At 38.8% G+C, this 23,693-nt stretch overlaps 1 protein-coding gene across 5 annotated transcripts in view; it reads left to right on the top strand.

Annotated features, from left to right (window-relative positions):
• LOC104610123 (uncharacterized) overlaps positions 1 to 15,498 on the top strand; it is an 84,172-nt gene extending 68,674 nt beyond the window's left edge. For all 5 annotated transcript variants that reach the window (XM_010276610.3, XM_088904298.1, XM_010276609.3 and 2 more), the window contains 4 exons: positions 1,245 to 1,334; positions 14,767 to 14,808; positions 14,912 to 14,941; positions 15,113 to 15,498. In XM_010276610.3, the coding sequence (XP_010274912.1) occupies positions 1,245 to 1,334; positions 14,767 to 14,808; positions 14,912 to 14,941; positions 15,113 to 15,253 (303 nt within the window). In that variant the 3' untranslated portion in view covers positions 15,254 to 15,498. The remainder of the gene's footprint in view (positions 1 to 1,244; positions 1,335 to 14,766; positions 14,809 to 14,911; positions 14,942 to 15,112) is intronic.
• The last annotated feature ends 8,195 nt before the right edge of the window (positions 15,499 to 23,693 follow it).

Here is a 23,693-nt window from a genome sequence, read left to right on the forward strand (position 1 = left end):
CTCCAATGTTGATGCCATAAAACCAGCTTTATTCTACCGTCCACCATGTTTCCTCTACCAATCGTCTTTCTGGAGGTTAAGTCCTGAAAAGCACAATAATGCAGGAAGAAACTTACCACACTTAAATAAAAAAGGATTATCGGACGGCTGGAACTCCAAGAAACAAGGTGAAGGACCACCTACAGCAACTATGCTACCTCAGAAAACTCCGATCACCCTCACCACACATACTACATGTAGTGATAGAGAACCTCCTCTACTTAAGAAGGGATCAGACAACCCCTTGACAGTACATACACAATGGCATAAGCGCCCCCCCTCAAAAAAAAAAAAAAAAAAAAAAAGAAGCAAACTGTCACAGCATCTAACTGTCACCAAAAAACTCTTCTTGGTATTATGACCAAGGGATAAGAATAAAAGAGAGGGGCAATGAGGTTCTAATCAGTCCGATCAAGCTGTTCTTCCCTTCACAGTTTAAAAAACAAGACTTCTGGGTGCTGGAAAAGAAAATGTCTGCAATCCGAGTGCTGCTATCTCCCACAATTATGCTCCGATACCATGATCTCAACCCAGAAAACTGAAAAGATAGAGAAGATGAGAAGAGAAGAGAGAAGATTAGAAAGAGAAGTTCGAAGGGACAAAAAGAATAGCTTGGTGGCCTCCTTTTTATTATTTATAGTGGAACAAATCAAAACAATAAAAAGAGGATAAAAAGACATATCTCTGCAACATAACATAAAGAAAAAAAAACAATAAAAAGACTAACAGGAATCTAACAACATGGCCAATGCCATAATAGAAGCTACACTTGTGCTGTGATCCTCCAATTCTTCTCTAAATAAGACAGAAGTTCCATCTTTTTTACTTTGCATGAAAGGAAGATGTGGTTTATACTTTCCTTTTCCTTTTTGCAAAGGACACACCTGCCAGCATGATCTTCATGGCTTTGAGTTTATCTTGTAAGAGGATCTTCAAGGCTACCAATTGCACAAAACCTTCCATCCTTGGAGGCATAGACTGCTTTATTTTTTATGATGACGATTCTGAAAATGAAAAGAAGAATATATGTATTATGTGAGATTTTGAGAACTATTTATTTTGTTGGATATAAAAGTGATATGGCTTAGCTGTAAATGAATGTCTAACCTAATTTTGGATTCAAAATATTTTATGATTTATATTTGAATTATTTCTAATTAAGTAGGATATTTGTTGCACTAATTGATCTAAGCATGGAGTTTCAGGGGGATCCTACCAAGACAGTTGGAGTGATTGACAGTGAATATATTGTTCACCGTGGAATACCAACATTGGGAGGCGCATCTGCCACTAAGGTTTGAATACTGCCACTAGCATTATCTAACTTCTAAAATCCAGCAAAAAAGTCTAGAAAATATTCAGGATTAAGAAAGAAGAAGAGAAGATGTGGAGAAGAAGAGGAGAAGTAGGGCTGAAAGCAGAAGAGATTGAACAGAGTCACTCACCTCTAACTGCTGCCCTCTTTTATTAATGATATGATAATCTGTAAAGTTACAGTTGTGCCCCTACTAAAGTAAATAAAGAGAAAACTAAAAGAAGAGAAAAATAACCCTTCTGACTCATCTTGTAGAGAACACTGATGTGGGACCCACAGCAGTGGTCCCCACTGTGTTCGTAGGACAGCATGTGTAGTTATTTGTTTCAGTTATAGTAGTGTCAGTTTGTTAATTCAGTTGTTATTTATTTCAGTTTTTATTTACTTTATTTATCATGTAAGTACTAAGGGCAGATCTGTCCTTTCCTTTATGTACTGAACATAACCTATAAATACTAAGAGAGTGGCGGCGGCAGATGTGTTCGAATCTGTCCCTCCTTTCAACCCCTTGTGTTCTCCTGTTTCTCTTCTCTTCCTTCTCCTTTCTCTCACTTTTCTTCTGCTTTTGTAAACCTAAAACCTATTAGGATTCAAGACTGATTACAGTCTTGATTTTCTACTTGGTATCAGAGCCTATCTAGGGCTTCTCTTGTGTGTCTAGTCCAGCTGACCACATGAGGACTAGCTAGGGTTGGAAGCTTATGAAGAAGTATTTGGCGGCTGATTCTTGGAGATTACTAGGAGAGGTTCGCAGCAGTTGAGGACTTGCCGCGGCTTGCAGAGAGTTGGTAATCAGGAAGAAGCAGTGAAGGTTAGGGTTCAGGTAACCCTGGAAGGCAGTAAACCGAAATCCATAAGTAAGTTTTTTATTTAGTTTCAGAGACTGCAATCAGTCGAGATAGGTTGGACCTATCTAGAAGGAGAGGTCGAATTGTTTTAAGTTTGTTTCTAGGGTTTGACTGTTGGGCTGAACCCCCCTTCTCTCAGAGGTGATCAGTTTTAGGGTTTCATATTGACCCTACGACAGGTCCCACTCGTACGGACTGCTTGGAGAGTGCAGCTGAGCACTTATTTCAGACCTACAGTTGAAACCCTAATTCAGCTCTCGCAGCAGTGGGCCCCACAGCAGTGGTTTCAGAAAATAGCATCTCAGATTGCTCTTCTAGAGGATAAAACCTTGACAGACTGCCTGGTACTGTGGTTGCCGATTGATTTCAGATTAGATTTGAGTTGGTTTCTTGCATATACTGTGATAGCCGATTTATTTCAGATCAGTTTTGTGTTGGTCTCAGATCAGATTTCAGACCTTCATTGATTTCACTCTGTTTTCTGGTGTAGTGGCTCTAACAGTTTGTAGCCACTGATTCTTGACCAAAAGATGGAGTTTAAAGGTCAGGGAGAAAGTAATTTTGGGAACAACAGTTATGGTAGTGTATCTGAAACCGGGTTTCAGATTACAACTATGAGATTTGATGGGTCAAATTACTTGGAATGGGCTCAATCAGCCATAATGGCTATTGGAGGAAGGGGAAAACTGGGTTACCTCTTGGGAGATGTGAAAGAACCTTCCAAGGAGGACCCAACATACACAAAGTGGGTTCAAGAGAAGCCTTATCAATTCCGGGATGGAAAGATGCAATGCAAGTTGAAATGGATGCCCTGTTGAAGAATAATACTTGGGCACTGGTTGACCCACCAAAAGGAAAGAAACCGGTGGGATGTAGATGGGTGTTCACTATGAAGCATAATGCTGATGGCTCTATTGAAAGGTACAAAGCCCGGTTGGTCGCAAAGGGGTTCACCTAGACTTATGGTATAGACTACTTGGAGACCTTTGCCCCATTAGCCAAGATGACCACCATCCGAGTTCTGTTATCCCTTGCAGCATATCATTCTTGGCCCTTGTTCTAAATGGATGTTAAAAATGCCATTCTGAATGGAGACTTACAGGAAGAGGTCTACATGCAGTTGCCTCCTGGATTCTATGATACAGAGACAAGTAAGAAGGTTTTCCGACTGAACAAGGCATTGTATGGTTTGAAGTAGTCACTTAGAGTCTGGTTTGATAGGTTCAGATTATCCCTTGGAAAGATCTTGGTGCACTACAGTACTTTTTGGGTATTGAGGTTGTTAGATCCAAGCAGGGGATTTTTATCTCTTAGAGAAAATATGTTCTAGATCTGTTGGCGGAAACTGGAAAGTTGGGTGTTAAGCCTGCTGATACACCCATTGAACAAAATCACAAGATTAGTGTAGAGGGTGGGGAGCCTCTTGAAGACAAAGTTATGTTCCAACGGTTGGTTGGAAGTCTCCTATATCTCTGCCTCACTCGGCCAGATATCAGTTATGCAGTTAGTGTTGCTAGCCAGTACATGCACTCCCCTAGAACTTCTCATCTTCTTGCGGCAGAGATGCCTAGGTAGAGGTATACTGCTCAAGAACAATAACCACATGAAGGTGGAGGTCTATACGGATGCCGATTGGACTGGGAGTGTTGATGACAGAAGGTCTACCTCTGGATATTGTGCCCTTGTGGGAGGTAACCTTGTTTCTTGGAGGAGTAAAAAACAGAGTGTTGTCTCCCGATCTAGTGCTGAAGCTGAATACAGGTCAATGGCTAACGGAGTGGCTGAAATTCTATGGCTGAGATCACTACTTGAGGAGTTGGGTATTGAGTATGAGAAGCCCCTGATGCTGTATTGTGATAATCAAGCGACTATTAATATAGCACACAATCCGGTGCAGCATGACAGAACTAAACATATTGAAGTTGATCGACATTTTATACGAAAGAGGGTCTCATCACAAGAAGTGTCTCCCGTACATCACATCCAACATGTAGCTAGCAGATATCCTCACCAAGGCTGTACCAAGGAAGAAGTTAGAGACAGACCTATCCAAGTTGGGAATGATAGATATCTACTCCCAACTTGAGGGGGAGTGTAGAGAACACTGATGTGGGCCCCACTGTGTTCGTAGGACAGCATGTGTAGTTATTTGTTTCAGTTATAGTAGTGTCAGTTTGGGTCAGTTTGTTAGTTCAGTTGTTATTTATTTCAGTTTTTATTTACTTAATTTATCATGTAAGTACTAAGGGCAGATCTGTCCTTTCCTTTATGTACTGAACATAACCTATAAATACTAAGAGAGTGGCGGCGGCAGATGTGTTAGAATCTGTCCCTCCTTTCAACCCCTTGTGTTCTCTTGCTTCTCTTCTCTTCCTTCTCCTTTCTCTCACTTTTCTTCTGCTTTTGTAAACCTAAAACCTATTAGGATTCAAGACTGAATACAGTCTTGATCTTCTACTCATCTAACTTCAAACACTCCCCTTTAAGTTGGAGACTTGGAGTGTATATGTCATAAAGCTCCAACTTGTCACATATATGATCTATTCAAGCCCTGCTTAAACCTTTGGTGAAGAGATCGGCCAACTGATATTTTGACGTAACATATGGGGTAATAATTTCTCCACTTGTGACCTCCTTATTCAGATGCTCAACACTACACTTTCTTAGTCTTAACTATTGTACTGCATTACTAAACTAATGAAACCAGACTTGTGGTGACTGTTTCAGTTCGTAAATTGCTTTTTTAACTTGCATATCTTTCCTACCTTCCCTTCAGCAACATACCCAGGAGGTATGATTAAACTCGAAGAGCATGAAATTCCTCATTCACCGCCTTCTTCCATTTCAAGGAGAAAAGGGCTTCCTGAAGAGACCTAGGAACAGAAACAGAAGAGACAATAGACACAAAATTGCGATAGGAAAGAGATAAACGGAGACATAACATGAAATAGGATGGTCAGTACAAGAATATTTACATTTTGCAATACATAAATCTAAGTCGGATGGATCTGCCAACGATGAAACTGATGGTTGCTTAGTAGAGGCCGGAGCTTGTAGGAAGCATTAGTCCACATACTCCCTTCATGTACACTCTGTCAATTGGTGGCTATGTAGGTGCCTCAACAGTAGGAGTTGGTAGGGGTAGTAGGAATAGGAATATGAAGTAAAGGAGATAGAGACTCAACGACACAGAAGAAAGGAACATTTTCAAAGAAGGAAATGTCTAGAACAACAAAGAATTGATAGAGAGTGGAACAATGACATTTATAACCTTTCTGTGTTTGAGAATATCCCAAAAAGACACACTTTAGAGCACAAAAATCAAGCTTATTCAATCCAGGGCCAAGTCTATGAACAAAGAAAATACAGCCAGAAACACGAGGAGGAAGAAGAAATAAAGACATGGAAGGAAAGAGGAGACAAAAAGGAGATTCGCCATTAAGGATAGAAGAATGCATACAATTAATAAGAAAACAATACATAAGTACATCATTACAATAAATTTTAGGGATGAGCATCTGACTAAGGAGGGCCCGAGTTGTATGAATCAAGTGTCTATTCTTCCTTTCGCCCATTCCATTTTGTTGTGCGGTATGGGAATAGGAAAATTGATGAATAATATTGTGAGATTTAGAAAATGATTGGAAGGGTTTGCATTGTTCAGAACAAAACATTTTTATAGAAACACCAAATTAATTTTGAATTTTATCATAGAAAGAAAAATATTAAACAATTTTGAAGAGGCTTTTATTAAATATTATATATTTTTTGGGAGTGCTTAAAAATAAGTGCTTATTCAAATAAGCACTTATTTTGGGCTAGGACCACACCAATAAGAACTTATTTGTGTTTGGGAAATAAGCCCAAATAAGTGCATATTCCTCAGAATAAGTTTTTATTTGAGAAGCTTAAATTATGGGCTTATTTTTTAGTGCTTATTTCCTTTCTGGCCTGTCTTGGCCTGCCATGTCATTTTGAAAATACTTATACTACCCCTGTTTGAAATAAGTGCTTTTTCACCAAATGCTCATGAACACTTATTAGAATAATCACTTATTTTTCAAATAAGCACTACCAAACTCTGCCGTAAACCCATTATATGATTTGGATCCCAAACATTGGAATGAACAAGAACAAAAGGACCTGGCACTCTTTTATTTTCTTTTGGAACGAAAGACACTCAACCATGCTTACTAAGTTGACACAAATGGCCCAATTGACAGTGCCACCACCATCTAGATAGTGCAATCCTCTAGCCTCATTCTTGCCACCAATCATCTTCCCCGTCTTGAGATCCTAAAACACAATGAAAAGAGAAGAATGGAATAGAGAAATTAAGAGTTTTAGTAAGTTTACTAAAAGACAAGAGGGTAACAGGAAATTTAGGCAAAAAGTTAATTCAGAATTAGGAGACATCTCCTTTACTAGACATAGGAGAGTTAGTACCATCAGATAAGCTGCTAAAGTAAAGTTTAAGAAGAGGAGGGAGGGGATAAAGAAACAAAATAATTTGGAGACCTAGTCATATGGTCTAAGGCTCCAGAATCTATAACCCAAGACCTAGAATTAGATGCAAGACAAGTTATACCTGATTTTACAAGGGTAGCAGTATTACTGGAAGAGGAAGAAGATAGACGAAGTTTTTCATACTCCTAATGTGTGATAGAAGTCATCTCCTCCTTCCTAGAAACTAAGGTGATAGAACTCATCACCAACTATACAATAAAGAAGTCATCTCCTCCTTCCTAGAAACTAAGGTGATAGAACTCATCACCAACTATACCATAGTCTCCTCCAACTGAAACATGATTGGCTCATGTACATGGTGGGCCATGCAAGTTGTAATAAAAGCTCACGGTATATCCTTCATGCCCATGATGAGTACATTCACATACTGTACGATGTATTCCAATGCCTTGTCCTCTAATAACACCTGCATCCCTACCACCTCCACATCCACCGCCATGACCTCCTTTACCATGCATACAACTTCTACCTCCCCTGGTTGCAACTATAGCAGAGTTCTCAGAAATTGGAGACCTATCAGTCTTTGGATTAGAAATTCTTCTCACTATAGAAAAGACTTCTGACAATGTAGGGATCTCACTACTACCCAGGATTTGTGCATGGACTGATTTATACTCTGTTCTTAGTTATGAAAGAAACTGGACAATATCTAACTGATCCCTCTATTGTTGCTGTACCTTAGATCATTAGACAGCGGTTCGTAGGAATTCAACTCATCATCAGACTCTTGAGACTGCATAATACTTTTCCATAGTTTTATCACCTTGTTGGAGCTGAAAATATTCCTGATGAAGTTGATAAATCCTTGTAACATTATCTTGTCACTCCAAAGTATGGCTGTTTAGCATGGCCCCATATTTCCTTTGCATTTATAGGAACATCAGATTTACACTAATATAAGGTTCCATGCTATTCCAAAGACATCATAATTTGTGCATTTTCTTGCACCAGACTCAGGTTCTCATTACTCTTCATAAAAAAGATCACTATATCCAACAGAACCTGAATCTTGTTTTTCATCCTAATGCATTTCAATTTTCCTCTAGCAGTTGGATTCACCTCTACATATTTTGCCCAGGGAATGTTGTTTGCACCATTGAGTTTTGCATACGTCAACTGGACAACCTTGACGTCACCACACTAGACTTGGTCTCCCAACCCATAGATGTCAAAACTCACATACGGAATGTAGATACACTATTTCAGCAACCTTCACCAAAAAACTCTCCCCAAGATAATAAAAACCACCAAACAACAATTTTCACTAGTCTGAAAGCAACAAAAACTATAGCCAGAACTTGGGAAAAACACCAAACAACTTTCCTAACTGCTAGCCAACTTCAAGAACATAGATTGGGCATAGAAACACTTGTATCACCACACTGTTTTCACACATCACACAATAGAAAACCCATGGAGAAGCAACTAGCCTGTACCATCCAAAACCAGCCCCTCTTTGAATCGCCAATAAGAGGGAATCTAGAAAACCACCAACAACTCGACAAAACTGCAACCTGAGGCATGGAAGTGTCTTTTTCTAGTGGTCGATCACTAGAAAAAGACACTTCCATGCCTAGAAAAAGACACTAGAAAAAGACAGAGGGCTGTATGGCATCTGGAACAGACTGGCTCGATCCTTTTGACTCTGAAATCATGTGATCAGTCGTGAAACAAACAAGTCCAGCAAAAAACTCTAGAAGATATTCAGGATTAAGAGAGAGAAGAGAAGATGTGGAGAAGAAGAGAAGGAGAACTAGGGCTGAAAGCAAAATGGATCGAACAGAACCATCGACCTCTAAATGCTGCCCACTTTTATTAATGATATAATACTGTAAAATTACAGTTGTGCCACTACTCAAGTAATAAAGAAAAACTAAAAGAAGAAAGACAAAATTAACCCTGCTGACACTAACATAAAACAGAATATATATCTTCTAACTGAGGGAAAGTATAATCTCCATTCATATAAGATATTGGCTTGATTTATTCTAGCATGTTGCTATTTATAATGTAATCTGTATATGTGAATTACCAGGGCCAATTTATGTAACTGTTATTGTTGTATTACTTGGTACAAGGACTCTTGCATTCTCTAAGTGTGATGCCTAGATGGTGCTATCTTCCTCCATTACACTTCTCCCATTAGATTCACTCTATTCTTTTTTCTGCATTTACCTTGGATTACCTTATGGAAAAGAAAGGTTATAATACCTGAAAATAGATTACATTGTTTTATATTGTATCCTGTAAGTTGTAACCAAGGAATTCACTATTATTTAAGGGAAAGTTAATAGGAACTTTATTGAGTTATCTCAATCATACTATTTCTCCCTCAGCCATTCTAGTTCCTGTTTATGGTCAGGTAATTTGGATGTCATGCTAAATACTCCACTTCCACTTTTTTTTCTCCTTCATTTCATGTTTGGTCTTTCATGAAAATATTCTAAGACGAGGCATTTGTGGCATGTCAAAAAACTATGGGTGTTTGTCACATATCCATTTGTGGGCCCGCCTATCTAGGTATTAGGGAGAGAATAAATAGTTGTTAGTTGACATCTTTACACACAAGTATTTACTTGAGTTAGTTAGAGTCCATCTAAGTCCACGTAATGCATTCACATCGAGTCTTGTGGGGTCCATGTTGGTAGTTACGTAGAGATTGGTTGCATTGAGTGGTATACGTGGGTGGGTTATGGTGGAGATCAAGTCTCTTTGAGTTGGTTATAGTTCAAGAATCTATTCAAGTTGTAATTCTCCTCTTAATTAAATTATTATGAGAATTATCCCTTGTTAATTGAGAGTTATCTCATGGAGGTCTTCGTCTCCCCAAAGTAGGCGGAATTTACATTACATCCCATTTTAGAATGTAATAGATGGTATCAGAGCCAGTCATGAATCCCGGTTTTGAATGTCGACTTTCACAATTGAAAGGAAATATTCGATCGTTGGCCATCGGCCAAGAGTGGATGATGGAAAAGACTTCCGCAGATGTTCGATTCCCTCGTGGCTCATTTTGCTAAACTCAAAGTGTCTTACTCTTCTCACAGGTCCAATGAAGATAGAGTAAGTGCACCACTAACAAGAGGACCCCAATAGCAGGTAGAGACAAGGTTCAAAGTATCGGCACGATATGCCCAATACGGGGCGTATTGTATCGTATCTTTGAACCCCGATACACCTGTTTACATGTGTTTTTTCAAAACCCTTTTTATATTAAATAATCTATATATAAATATACTTAAATCTGAAATTTAAATCTAGGATGTATTTTCTTTAAGAAATGAAGATCCCCCTTTTCAAACGGGCCCCTTCAATTCCAAGAAAATACTTCAAGGGACCTAGATCCTTCACCTCAAACTGAGTGGCTAGGAACTCCTTTAGTCTCTGAATTTCCACTTTCCATTCGCCTGTGATAACTATGTCATCAACATACACTATCAAGGCTGCAATTTTCCCCTCCTTTTTTCACAAATAATGTATGATCAATCTGACATTGTTTATAACCAATCTGCTGTATAGCTAGATGAAACTTGTTGAATCAAGCTCTCGATGATTGTTTTAGTCCGTACAAGGACTTCTTTAACCTACACCTTTTTTTTGGTCTTGAGCATAGAAAGCGCGAGGTCGCACCATGTTCATCTCTTCTTCAAGATCACCATTCAGGAAGACATTTTTAATATCTAACTGGTGGAGATCCCAATCAAGGTTAGCAGCAAGAGAAAAAAGAACTCTGATGGAGTTCATCTTAGCAACAGGAGCAAATGTCTCTGCATAGTTTACTCCATACACTTGAGTAAACCCTTTCGCCACCAACCGAACTTTGTACCTTTCTACTGTACCATCAGCCCTGTGCTTTATTGCAAAAACCCACTTGCACCCTATTGGTTCCTTTCCCACAAGAAGATCCACTAATTCCCATGTACTATTTTTATGTAATGCATCAATCTCTTCTTTCATTGCATCTGTCCATTCAGGTACTGAAAGAGCTTCTACCACATTTTTGGGGATAGGGACACTATCAATGGAAGAGAGAAAAGCACGAAACGAGGATGAGATGTTATCATATAAGATAAAGTGGGAGATAGGATGTTTGGTGGTACATGACCTAACTCCCTTCCTTTGTGCAATAAGGATGTCAAGGTCATTGGCAGAAGAAGAATCAATAGCAATAGGATCAGGAATGTCAACAAGAATAATAGTACCTAGTGGGACGGAATCCGTCCCCAATGAATCTGATGATGTTGGCGTACAGTTTCAAGTTGCTCACAGCTTTTGAACCTAGCTGGCCCTTGTGGCGACGGAGAAGACATGGAACGGAGGAGGGTTAAGTAGAGGAGATAGCACTTGAAATTGTTTCTCCTCCACCCTATTCTCTCCCTAAGGAGAAACTGGAAAGAAAGGATCACTCTCAAAGAAAGACATCCATAGAAACATAGTATTTCTGAGAAACAGGATCGGGACAACGGTAACCCTTTTGAGAAGAAGGATAGCCCAAGAAGACACAAGTAGGAGCTGATGAGGGGCCTTGTGCTCTAACACCCGAGATGGCATACGGTTGATGAGATAGGTAGCACATAACACAACATCCAATCATGGTTCAAAGTATCAATACGATATGCCCGATACAGGGCGTATCGTATCGTATCTTTTGAAAAAATACGGTCTGAAACGCCTGTTTCCAGGTGTTTCGGACCCCCAATTTTTTTGATAATAAAAAGCATGCTAAAAGCTTCCCAAAAAACCAAAATGTGAAAAAAAACTAAAAAAAAAAATAAAGTTTCGGCCGTTTCTAAGTACCGATACGATACGACTGAAACTCGTATCGTATCGATACTTTGAACCTTACATCCAACCAAAAACATTTTGGAACACTCATATGGATGAGTAACCCACGAGCCACTTCAAGTAGATGGCGGTTTTTTCTTTCTGCAACACCATTTTGTTGAGGAGTTTCGGCACACCATTTTGAGCTCATACACTGACACTAATTTAAATAAATCTGGAAGTAAGACCTTTAGCGCCTCAAAAGATAAATGACCCAAACGACTATGCCATAAGTAAACTTGACTCATACTAGACTAACTCATAGATTCAATGACTGCAAGACTAGCTTTGTTCTCCAACATGTAGAGATCATCCACCATACGACCTCTATCAATCATCTTCCCTGAGTCCAAATCCTGTAGAGCACAAGAAGAAGGGAAAAAGGTCACTGAACAATTTAATGAATTTGTAATGCTATTGATAGAAAACAAGTTTATAGGTAATTTCAAAACATGTAATACATTAGAAAGGGTAAGTCCAAAGGAAGGGTTATGGTTCCTTCACCAGCTATGGTGGAAAAAGAACCATCAGCTAATCTCACTTTGTCCCTACCAGATAAAAGTTGATAGGGCTGAAAACAATTTGGCTTACCCGTCATATGGTTTGAGGATTCAGAGTCAATTATCTAAGGGGAATCAGGTGAATGGGAGGACACATGGAAGGTTGTGGCAAGATTACCATTACCTGAAGTAGATGTAAAAGAAGTCAAGGCAGGAGGAGCAGAATACATTTGACGGGTTGCTCTTGCATACAGATCCAAGTGGTCACGGAAAGAATTAATGATATCTTCTCAGGGATCGGCAGCGGATGGGCGGTCCTGGTGAATAGCAGTAGATGATTGAGGCTCTTGGGAGTCCAAGTTTGCTGTATTGAGACTTTTTTGACTCTGCTGTCCGGTTTCATATTCTGATCTGATTTCTTACTCAACTCTTGGGCCCACTTTGGCTTTCCATGGTGGTCACAACAAGTATCTTGGGTATGTTTGGCCTTCTGGCAATGAGTACACCATAACTTATCCTTTTCATCCACTCTCTTTTGGAAGTCACCCTTCTTAAAGGAATTATTGCTTCCTACACCTATACTCCCTTTAGCCACTAAGGCAATCTTCTCCCCCTCGGAGCTATTCATCACACTTCGCCTACTCTCTTCAGATTGTACTAGAGCATACACTTCTTGCACTGAAGGAAGATCTTTACTTCCTAATATCTGAATTCTGAGGGTCATATACAGGGTTCAGCCCCAAGAGGAAGGCAAAGACCCGTTGTTGGGAAAACAGAGACTTGTAGGCCTTAACCTTTTAGGTTAATCTTCTTGTCTGTTAGGATACTGCCGAAAACACTAAATTTGCATTTCTCCTCTGCCATATCCGCTTACTGAACACCTCCACTTTGGCATCCTCATTCAGAATATTACCGTTCTCATCCTCTTATTCTTTTTTGGCCATTATGTTTCAGAGACTTCTGCTCTTGTCTCACCATTCCTGCATAAACACTCATAAAAAACACCCTTCTTCACACAGACTTCACGCTCTCCCTACAGAGCAGTCCTCAGCTGTGGTTTACTTGAGTCAGTTAGAGTCCGTGTAAGTCCATGTAATGCACTCACGTTGAGTCTTATGGGGTCCATGTTGGTAGTTATGTAGAGAATGGTTGCATTTAGCAGGATATGCGGATTATGGTAGAGATCAAAGTCTTTAGGAGTCGATTATTGTTCAAGAGTCTATTTAAATTGTAATTCTCCTCTTAATTAAATTATTATGAGAATTATCCCTTGTTATTTGAGATTTATCTCTCAGAGGTCTCTGTCTCCCTTGAGGTAGACAGAATTTACATTACGTCCCATTTTAAAACGTAACAGTTTTTCTGATGTGGCTAGTCTTTAATAAAAGAATTTGAAATATTAGAACCATGAAAGAGAAAGAAGAAAGAGAATGAGAAAAATATTTTATAAAAGATTTTGATGTAGTAAGTTGATTGTATGACTTCCCCAGATACTTTAACACCACCAATATATTTTAGAGAAGAGCAAATGATTACATCAATAGATCTTTCATGAAACATCTACTGATGGAGGGGCATGCCAACATCTTAACAAAGTTGGAAATCACGTACTTAAAGTTGTAGTCTTTAGGTAAAATAATTAGGGGGTAGTAATTTTTAAGGCTAGTGTCCTTAACTTCTACAAATTGCGGTTCAGTTTAATATGAAATTTGATTCAAGAATAATTCTGCATCAGATTGCGTGAATCATGATTCAAATGTGAAACAATCCCTTTGGGGCAGTTATGGGAACTAATTCATGTTATTTAGAAGGATGAATAAAAGGAGAGATGATTTTAACTGGGAATTATTTCCAAAAATATAAGCAACAAAAGAATTTCTTGAAATTCCAATGATTCTAATAAGTCAATTGTAAGGGGGGATAAATACATACAACATATAAGAATGCTTTCATGGCGGTGGGTAGTTTCCTTGGGTAAGAGGTGGAAGGTGAAAGCTTTTCTTGTGAACTGATTTGGAGATCCCCATCCCACCAAGATTCATTTCATGTTGCATGTAGCATCCATTTTGGATTCTCACAAGAGACAATTTGGTGAGAGACTTGACCTATTGCGCCCTTTGCTTGAATGATGATATTGATGAAACAAACATTCACCAATTGTAAATTCACTGCAGATCTTTAAACCAATTTTTTTGGCATATTTGTTGTGAGCCACAGGCCTAAGTAAAAGGGCAAGGCCCTGGGGAATAAAATACCCCAGCCATTATGTGGTCAGTTTGGAGAGTTTTCAAAAACAAAAATTGCCTCTGTGAAGTTGCATAGAAAAATGGTTAGGACAGTGCATGCATGTCTCCTTAAGGAGTTCAGGAAGTTGACCTTATAAGACTCCATGACAATAGTTGGATGATGTTTACCCATGAGGTGTTGCACTCTTCCTGACATAAAAATGTTTACATTGAGTACCTAGAAAGCTAAGTTGATTGTGTTTATACAATTGGATCTATTTTCAGATACATCCTTGGTAAGGACCAAATGAATGCTAGATTTCAATGTGTTGCATCTAGTTGTATGTGATGATGTCTTCATGTTCTTGTGTTCCTATCTGACTATCCCTCTTTTATTATTTTCCATTTCTTTCTTTCCTTTCTCTCCTTACTCTTCTCATACAATGAGGATTAACTTATCCTTGATCTTATTTTTGATATTTATACAGCCACCTCCAGATCGTAAGTCACCAGAACATTCACCTGTGAAGGTAGTTTCTTTGATACTGCTTTTACTGTTTCAATGTACTACCAATTACCAAATTCTCAGTCAGGAGAATATTATGATTCTTTGTTTTTTATCTGTGTGTGCAGAGTGACAGATCAATTGATTTAAGAACCCATGTAAGAAACCAACAGTTGCTTTTTATTTTATCATTTTCTGAATAGATTTTATACATATCTTTGATTTTTTCACTCTTTAGCCTGCTTTGCCACAACTTTCTTTTGGGTAATGATAAGACTGCTTTTATATGACTTAAATATCATGTATTTTGTATTACATCTGAGTCACAGATCCGTAGGCAGTCAACAGCCGAGCTTGAAATATTCAAGCAGCGATGGGACCAAGCTGTGAGGGAAGATGATCGCTGGATCGATCCATTTTATCACTTAAGACAGAATGGAGAGCTACATGAGAAACATGCTACTGAGTGAAAAAATAAGATCTGCCTAATATTATTTCTCATTATTTTTATTATTCTTTTTGCTATGCAATACATAACAGGATATTCGGTTGTCTCTAATGTCAGTTGATTAGCCAACAAATCCCTTGAAACAAAGTGAGGTATTTGCTGGGAAACGGCCATACTTTTGTGCAGTGATACACACGTACACGATTGCCTACTATAATCAATTGTTAGAATTATATTCCATTCTGCCAGTCATTAGTTTTATGGTTCATTTCGTGTGCTATAGTGCGGTTGTGCAGTTGAATGAAGTGAGTGCAATCCAGAATGTTAACAAGATTTTGGGTCTTGTCCATTACTGGTAGGCTGAGGTATTTGTCTTTCTAAATATTGTAGTCTTTCATTGAACTGGAAGAAGTAGAAAAGGCTAAATTCCTGAACAATCATATGATGCATTTCTGTAATCAAAAGATACAAAACCTCTGAATCCTCTTAATCCATCATACTCAGCCCCTGTTATCAGTTTGTTATGTATACTAAATAATTAAGATCTTGATCCTGTGAGCTAAAATTTCTCTGAGCCCTCTTAATTAGTAAGGTTGAGTTTGGTAAGAGTGCAAATGCAAATACGTTTTCTAACTTGGTTTGGTTTTGTATTGATAAATTCTGTATTGTGTTTGGTTGTGATGGATACAAGAATGGATTTCAAGACCAGAAACTATTTTTTTGACATTGACCAAATTTTTATCTTGATGGATTTACATTGACCAACTGAGTGCAAAAGAAAAATGCCAGAAAAAACAAATCTGTTTTTATTTCTAATAAAAAAATGTAATCCTACCAAATGCCTGCAAAGCTTAACTGGAGTGCAAATTCACTTTGATTAACCATTTTCACTCCAAAGTCTTACAAAACGCAGCTAAATAGACATCTAAACAGATTAGGTACAAATAGGTATGTGCTTGTTCAATGTCAATAGAATAGCGTAGGAAACTTTGCAAGATTAATTAAGTCTTGATTAGGGTTAATAGAATAGATTTAATCAAGTCTTGATTAGGATTAGCTTTCCTAGTAGGATTAGTTTTAATCTTATCTTATCTTGCCATGTAAACATTAAGTCCTATTACAATTATGAAAGCATGTATATAAATTCAAAGGGTGGGGTGATTGTTTAAGATAATCAACCACACTTTTTGCCTAAAACCCTTCCACGAGTTCTTCTTCTCTTCTCTTATCTTTCAATTTTCTTTTATTTTTTGTTCAAATATGTAGTCTTGTACGACTACTTGGTAATAGAGCTTGGATTAGGGATTTTCATGTGAGTTTGGTCTAGCCAACCACATGAGAGTTGCCTAGGGCTGGAAGAATAGATAAAGCTCTCTTCGACTGATTCTTGGAGGTTATCTATAGTAGTAGTCCAAAGATTGGATCATATCTTTGATAACCAGGAAGAATCAGAAGAAGAGAAAAGGATCAAGATCAATCCTTGATCAGTACTAGAGGTGGCGATCAGAATTTCAAAGGATTTCTATTCGATCGGTACTAGAGGTTGTGATCAGAATTTTAGAGGATTTATGTTCAAGATCAGAATTTCCCCTTCAAGATTAGAAGATCAAGATCAGTTCTTGATTAAGACTAGAGGTGGCAATCAGAATTTCAGAAGATTTCTGGTTCAATATCAGTTTTTTCTCTTCAAGACCAAGAGAGACAATCAAAATCCTAGAAGTTTTTCATCAAGATCAAAGCTTTTCAGATTTTTTTGGTAAGTTTTCAATCTTTCTTAAGATTGGCAGCAAGAATACCTTGATATAAGAGGTGCGGAAAAAGACTCTAGAAAATTCTTGTAGTCCTTTTTAGGGTTTAAGAGAAAACCCTCAAGTTTCAAGGTTGTTATTGCTTCAGGACTTGTCTCCCTCTATTTCTTTGCTCTCTGGAAGATCCAGTAGTTGTTTCAGCAGGACTATTATAACAAAACTGTTACTTTTTTTTTTTACTACTACAAGTCTCAATAGGCTGACTGTCACAGAAATTAGGGCTTCTTTTACTGCTATTACCTACTACAGACCTAGTAAGCCGACTGGTACAGTAATTAGGAAGTTTTTTTTTTTACTGATCATTAATGGAGTTTAAAAGCCAAGGGGAGGGTGTTTTAGGGATAGGTTCAGGTAGCATGTCTGAAAACACCTTCCAAATTACAATTGAAAAGTTTGATGGTTCAAACTACTCAGAGTGGGCCGAATCAGCCATGATGGCCATATGGGGAAGAGGAAAGTTGAATTACTTGTTGGGGGATGTGAAGGAACCAACTAAGGAGGATCCCACTTATTCTAGGTAGATTCAGGAAAATTATTTGGTGATGACATGGTTGTGCAACTCCATGCAGCCACACATAAGCCAAAATTACTTATGAGCAAAAACAGATAAAGAAATATGGGATGTTGTGAAAGAAACCTACTCTTATCCCCTTAATGTTGTTAGGGTTTATGAGTTGAAATGGAAAGTTAGAAATCTCAAACAAGGAGAGAAACATGTCTGTTTATTTTTCAACCCTAAAATCTCTGTGGCATGAAATTGACCATCTTGAGACAATAGAATGGGAAAGTCAGAGAGATGCACAAACTTACAAAAGACAAGTTGAAACTAACAGAGTATTTGAGTTCCTGGTTGGTTTAAATTTTGAGTATGATATTATAAGACAACAGTTGTTGACAAGAGAGGGTGTGGCTCTATCTCAAGCCTATTCCCTAGTGCAAGAAACCTAAATACACTAAAGACACTTGTTGGAAGTTACATCCACATTTGGTTCCAGCAAAACTCAGAAACAAAAAGGGGAATGTCAATATAATTGTTAACACTGATAGTACAACCTCAACAGCCTCAAGAGGCTATTATGGACACACCACCCGGCAGCACGCTGCGGCGCAATCATAGGCAGCAGCACACACAGCGGGCCGCCCAGCAGCACGCATCGCCCGGCAGCGCGCGGCACATACAGCTTGATAGAGCGCTGCACGCACACGCCTGGCACCGCACGGCAACGGCACCATGGCGCGCAGCATGCACCACCAGGCAGCAGCGCGCACTACGCGGCAACACGCACTGTGCACACGCCGGCACCGCACGGCAGTGGCACCATGAGCCGCACACACGCATTGCACGGCAGCAGCACTGCGCGCACGCACCGCGCGACAGCGACACCATGAGCCGCGCGCACGCACCCAGCAGCAGTAGCAAAGCAGGGCCCACACGACAGCTCATAGGGGTGGGCCCACCCTTATCTGGACACGTCAACTCGCCGCCAGCTTAATCTTATCCCTTATCCCTTATCCCTTATCCCTTATCATTTATCCTTTATCTTATCCTTATCTTATTTTATCTTCTTAAGTAAGAGTTATGAGTCTTAGTTTAAGTAGGAAATTAGGAGTTTTAGTTGAGTTGGATTACCCTAGCCTAGCCGAATCCAACAAGGAACTCTCTTTTGTAATCTCCTATTTAAGGAGCTACGAATTGAAATAAAGCATTCAGTTTTCCAGTCAAGAAACGAGTGAGGAGAGTTTGGGTGGTCTCTTGGACAAATCACCCCAAGGGAGAGTTCGGGTGGTCTCTTGGACAAATCACCCACTAGATAGGCAAAATAGGGTCTGTGCGCAAGGCCAAAGGCAAGGGAAGATCAGGGGTTCCTGCCGTGGAATGACCCGTGACGCGATCCTACGCTCGGGCCCATAACAGAGGCACTCCTCTATACACCCTAGCTGTTGTCCGAGCTGTTCTGACATAGTTGGAAAGTGAAGTTAGTAACTCAATACCATCTCCTCAGCTACTAGCAGTTCCGTCAACCTCATCTTTTGCTCGATCAGGTAATCGGGCCTTAGCTTATCATGCTTCAGCTCTAGGTAATACAGAACATTCTTGGATAATAGATTCAGGAGCATCCGACCATATGACTGGCTTGCCATCACTTTTTTGTACCTATCATTTATCTTTTGGTAAAGACAAAGTGTCCATTGCTAATGGATCCCTTGTCCCTATTTCTGGCAAAGGAGACATCAAGTTTTCTTATGCCATTTCCCTATTCTCCGCCTTGCATGTTCCTAAGCTTAATACTAACTTGTTTTTAGTTAGTAGCATTACAAAAAAAACAAAATTGCTTAGTAACCTTTTTTCCTAATCGGTGTATTTTTCAAGATATGGAGACAATGAAGGTGATTGGGACTGGTCATTAGACAAATGAAATCTACCTAAGAAATCCTTTGTTTCTTAGTCTGTTGATCAGGTGATGCTTTGGCATAATAGGATGGGTCATTTATCCTTTCAGGCCTTGAAAAATTTGTTTCCTAGTTTATTTGAATTTGTCCAGATGTCTAGTTTGAAATGTTAGAGTTGTAAGTTGGCAAAACATTGTAGGACAACCTATTCATTAAGTAATAACAAGAACAATATTCCTTTTGAAATTGTGCATATTGATGTTTGGGGACCCTATCATACCACTACCATGGGGGGGGGTATAGATATTTCCTGTTATTTGTTGATGATTATACTCAGTTTTCCCGAGTTTACCTTATGCGTTCTCGAGATGAGGACCCAACATTAACCCTATCTTTCATCAAATGATTTTAACCCAATTTGGGGTCAAAATTAAAATTTTTAGATCCGATAATGCAAAAGAATATTTTGCAAACCCATTAGCCTCCTACATGCTTGACCATGGGATTATCCATCAGAGTACCTGCCGATATACACCACAACAGAATGGGGGTTGCTGAAATAAAGAATAAACACATATTGGAGGTAGCCAAAGGCATTATGTTTACCTCAAATGTGCCTATACGTTTCTGGGGGGATGCTATTCTTATAGCAGTATATCTCATCAATCGGATTCCCTCACGGGTTCTTGACATGAAATCTCCATTTACCCTTCTATACCCTGATAGAGAATTGTTCACCATTCCACTTAAAACCTTTGGTTGCACTTGCTTCATTCAAATCCTTGGTCCTCATCGTTCAAAATTTGATCTTAAGGCTTCCAAATGTATTTTCCTTGGTTATGCACAAACTCAAAAAGGATATTGCTATTATGAACCCACTTATGGAAAAAGATTTGTCTCAATGGTTGTCACATTTTTTGAGGATAAATCCTATTATCCACGGGTTTCTCCTTAGGGGGAGAATAGTGAGGTTGGGATTAGTACATCAGAAGTTCCTTTACCAATCCCATTAAGTGAAGAAGGGTGCAGTGGGGAAGTTTGTCAAAGGTGCAGGGATGTGAGAGTTTATCACAGACGATGGAGACATGTTGATTTCAGACATCAGTAGTGTTGGCTAGTCCCAGCCCCCTCTACAGATCCAGATCCCGGTACCATAGTAGCCCTAGTTCCTTCTACAGATCTAGATTCAGGTACCACATATACTACAGATGAGAGACATCCCGCCATGGAGCCTTCACCTTCATTAGATGATCTTGACCTTCCCATAGTAGTCCGTAAGGGCAAGCGCTGTTGCACTACATCCATAGCTCACTGCATTTCTCAATTCTTATCCTATGATCATTTGTCTTCCTCCTACAAGTCTTTTCTTGCATCCATTGCGGATATTCCCATTCCTAGAACAATACAGGAAGCATTGGCAGTACTAGAATGGAAATATGCAATAAAAGTAGAAATGGATGACCTCATCAGAAACAATACCTAAGAAATAGTTTATTAACCCAAAGGAAAGAAACCGATTGGATGTAGATGGGTATTCACTGTGAAACATAATATTGATGGTTCTGTTAAAAGGTATAAGGCCTGATTAGTTGCAAAATGATTTACTTAGACATATGGTATTGACTATTTAGAAACTTTTACACCAGTAGAAAAGATGACCACTATCAGAGTCCTATTATCTCTTGCAGCTAGTTACTCTTGGCCATTGTATCAGATGGATGTTAAAAATGTCTTTCTCAACGGAGACTTGCAGGAAGATGTTTACATGTAGTTGCTTCCTGGATTTTATGGTACAGAGATAGGAAAAAAGGTTTGTCGATTAAACAAAGCCTTATATGGACTAAAACAGTCTCCTAGAGTTTAGTTTGACAGATTCAGGCGAGCCCTTGAAAGGTTCGGATATGTGCAGGCCCAGTCAGACCACACATTGTTTATTAAGAGAGTGGCTTCTTCTGTAACTTTGCTTGTTGTGTATGTGGACGATATTGTAGTAACAGGAAATGATGCTAGTGAAATTGAGTCTCTTAAGCAATTCCTTCATCAAGAGTTTGAGGTAAAAGATCTAAGGGAACTACGATACTTTTTGGGCATTGAGGTAGCTAGCTCCAAGCATAGGATTTTTGTCTCTCAGTGAAAGTATGTTCTTGATCTGCTAGAAGAAATAGGAAAGTTGGGAGTTAAGCCTGCAGACACACCTATTGAACAGAACCACATGATTAATGCAAAAGGGGGAAAGCCTCTTGAAGATAAAGCTAGGTTCCAACGGTTAGTTGGAAAACTTCTCTACCTTTTCTTGACATGACCCGACATCAGTTATGTAGTTAGTGTAGTTAGTCAGTATATGCACTCTCCTAGAACTATTCATCTCCTTGCAGTTGAGAGGATATTAGCATATCTGAAGAGGTCCTCAGGCAGAGAGGCATTTTGTTTAAGAATAATGACCACATGAAGATAAAAGTCTGCATAGATGCTGATTGGGCTGAGTGTGTTGATGATCGAAGATCTACCTCTGGATATTGTGCCTTTGTAGGAGGTAATCTGGTATCTTGGAAGAGTAAGAAACAAAGTGTTGTTTCTTGCTCCAGTGCTGAAGCAGAATATATGTCCATGGCAAATGGTGTGGCTGAGATTCTATGGTTAAGATCATTACTTGAGGAATTGTGTATTGTTTATGAAAAACCTCTAATGTTGTACTGTAATAATCAGGCTGCCATTAATATAGCTCATAATCCAGTACAACACGACATAACTAAGCATATTGAAGTGGACCGACACTATCAGATAATGGGTTACATCTCAAGAAGTATGCCTTCCCTACATCACCTCCGACATGCAGCTTGCAGATCTTCTCACCAAGGCTGTTTCAAGAAAGAAGTTAGAGGAAGATCTATGCAAGTTGGGAATGACAAACATCTACTCCCAACTTGAGGGGGAGTGTAGGAAACTGTGGACCCCACATTAATGTACTCGTGTGACAGCATAGATTTAATTAAGTCTTGATTAGGATTAGCTTTCCTACTAGGATTAGTTTTAATCTTATCTTATCTTATCATATCTTATCTTGCCATGTAAACATTAAGTCCTATTACAATTATGAAAGCATGTATATAAATTCAAAGGGAGGGGTGGTTGTTTAAGATAACCAACCACTCTCTTCTCTTAAAACCCTTCCACGAGTTCTTCTTCTCCATCTCTCTTCTTCTCTTCTCCTCTTCTCTTCTAATGTTCTTTTATTTTTTGTTCAAATCTGTAGTCTTGTACGACTACTAATAGAAATGCTTGGCATGAGGAGTTCGGCTTCAATCAGGGCAAAGCCCATTCGAGTAGCTTTTACTGCCTTGCATTGAGAATATCTCCATACTCGTGTGCTTTATTTCATATGAAGGTATTCCCAATGTAAGGTTGCAAAAGGCTGTTAGAATGGTGTGGGCACAGGTTTTCCCTGATAGAAGCCAATATCTGGCATGAGCCTCCATTGATAAAATATATCGGAAACCAAGGTTTAAATTATCAATACATGTTATACCATTGGAATAGCATAATTGTGGTGTCATTCCACCCATATACATAGTATCAGTCCATATATTTATTCGGTCAATTCCATTTAGCTCGTTAAATATCTTGAATTTGTCTATGATACCCTTGTAGCAGAAAAAATTATAACCAATCAACTGGTATCATAAAAGTGGTACCAATCAATGGATTTTGATTGGTCAATGCTGCTTATCATACCTTTCTAGCACCATAGATTTTCTCCATTTTAAAACAAAAGCTTTATGCTTGAAGGTTTTGAACTTGGGGTAGCTATAATAACTCTTACCACTAGACCATTTAAAGGCAACTTCCTGAATAAGTAATTAAGTATAGCTAAAATCCATTTCCATTTAATGGGCCTGACTTATCATATGCACAGTAAACCTGTAAGTCTTTTTCAGAGTAACCCAGGGGCTGTTCATTGGGATTGGGCAACTATTAAGAATATTAAGATATTTGCAATTAACAAAGAATTATAAAAATTAATAGGCGATTGTGATGCTGATTTGCAATGATGTATATAATAGAAAATCCACATCTGGTTCCATTTTACTTCTACATAGCATAGCTAAGTATACAATGGAAACAGAATACATTATCTACAGCTTAGCAGCCACTGAAGCCATTAGAATTTAAGAATTGAGTTGACGATGCACCCCAAGGAGCTGCCATGATTTTTGAAAAAACAAGTACGGGGGACATTGGACTCTAAGAAATATACATTGATCT

This window comes from Nelumbo nucifera, chromosome 4 (genome assembly GCF_055504915.1).
Source record: "Nelumbo nucifera cultivar China Antique chromosome 4, China Antique-T2T, whole genome shotgun sequence".
Lineage (NCBI taxonomy): Eukaryota > Viridiplantae > Streptophyta > Magnoliopsida > Proteales > Nelumbonaceae > Nelumbo > Nelumbo nucifera.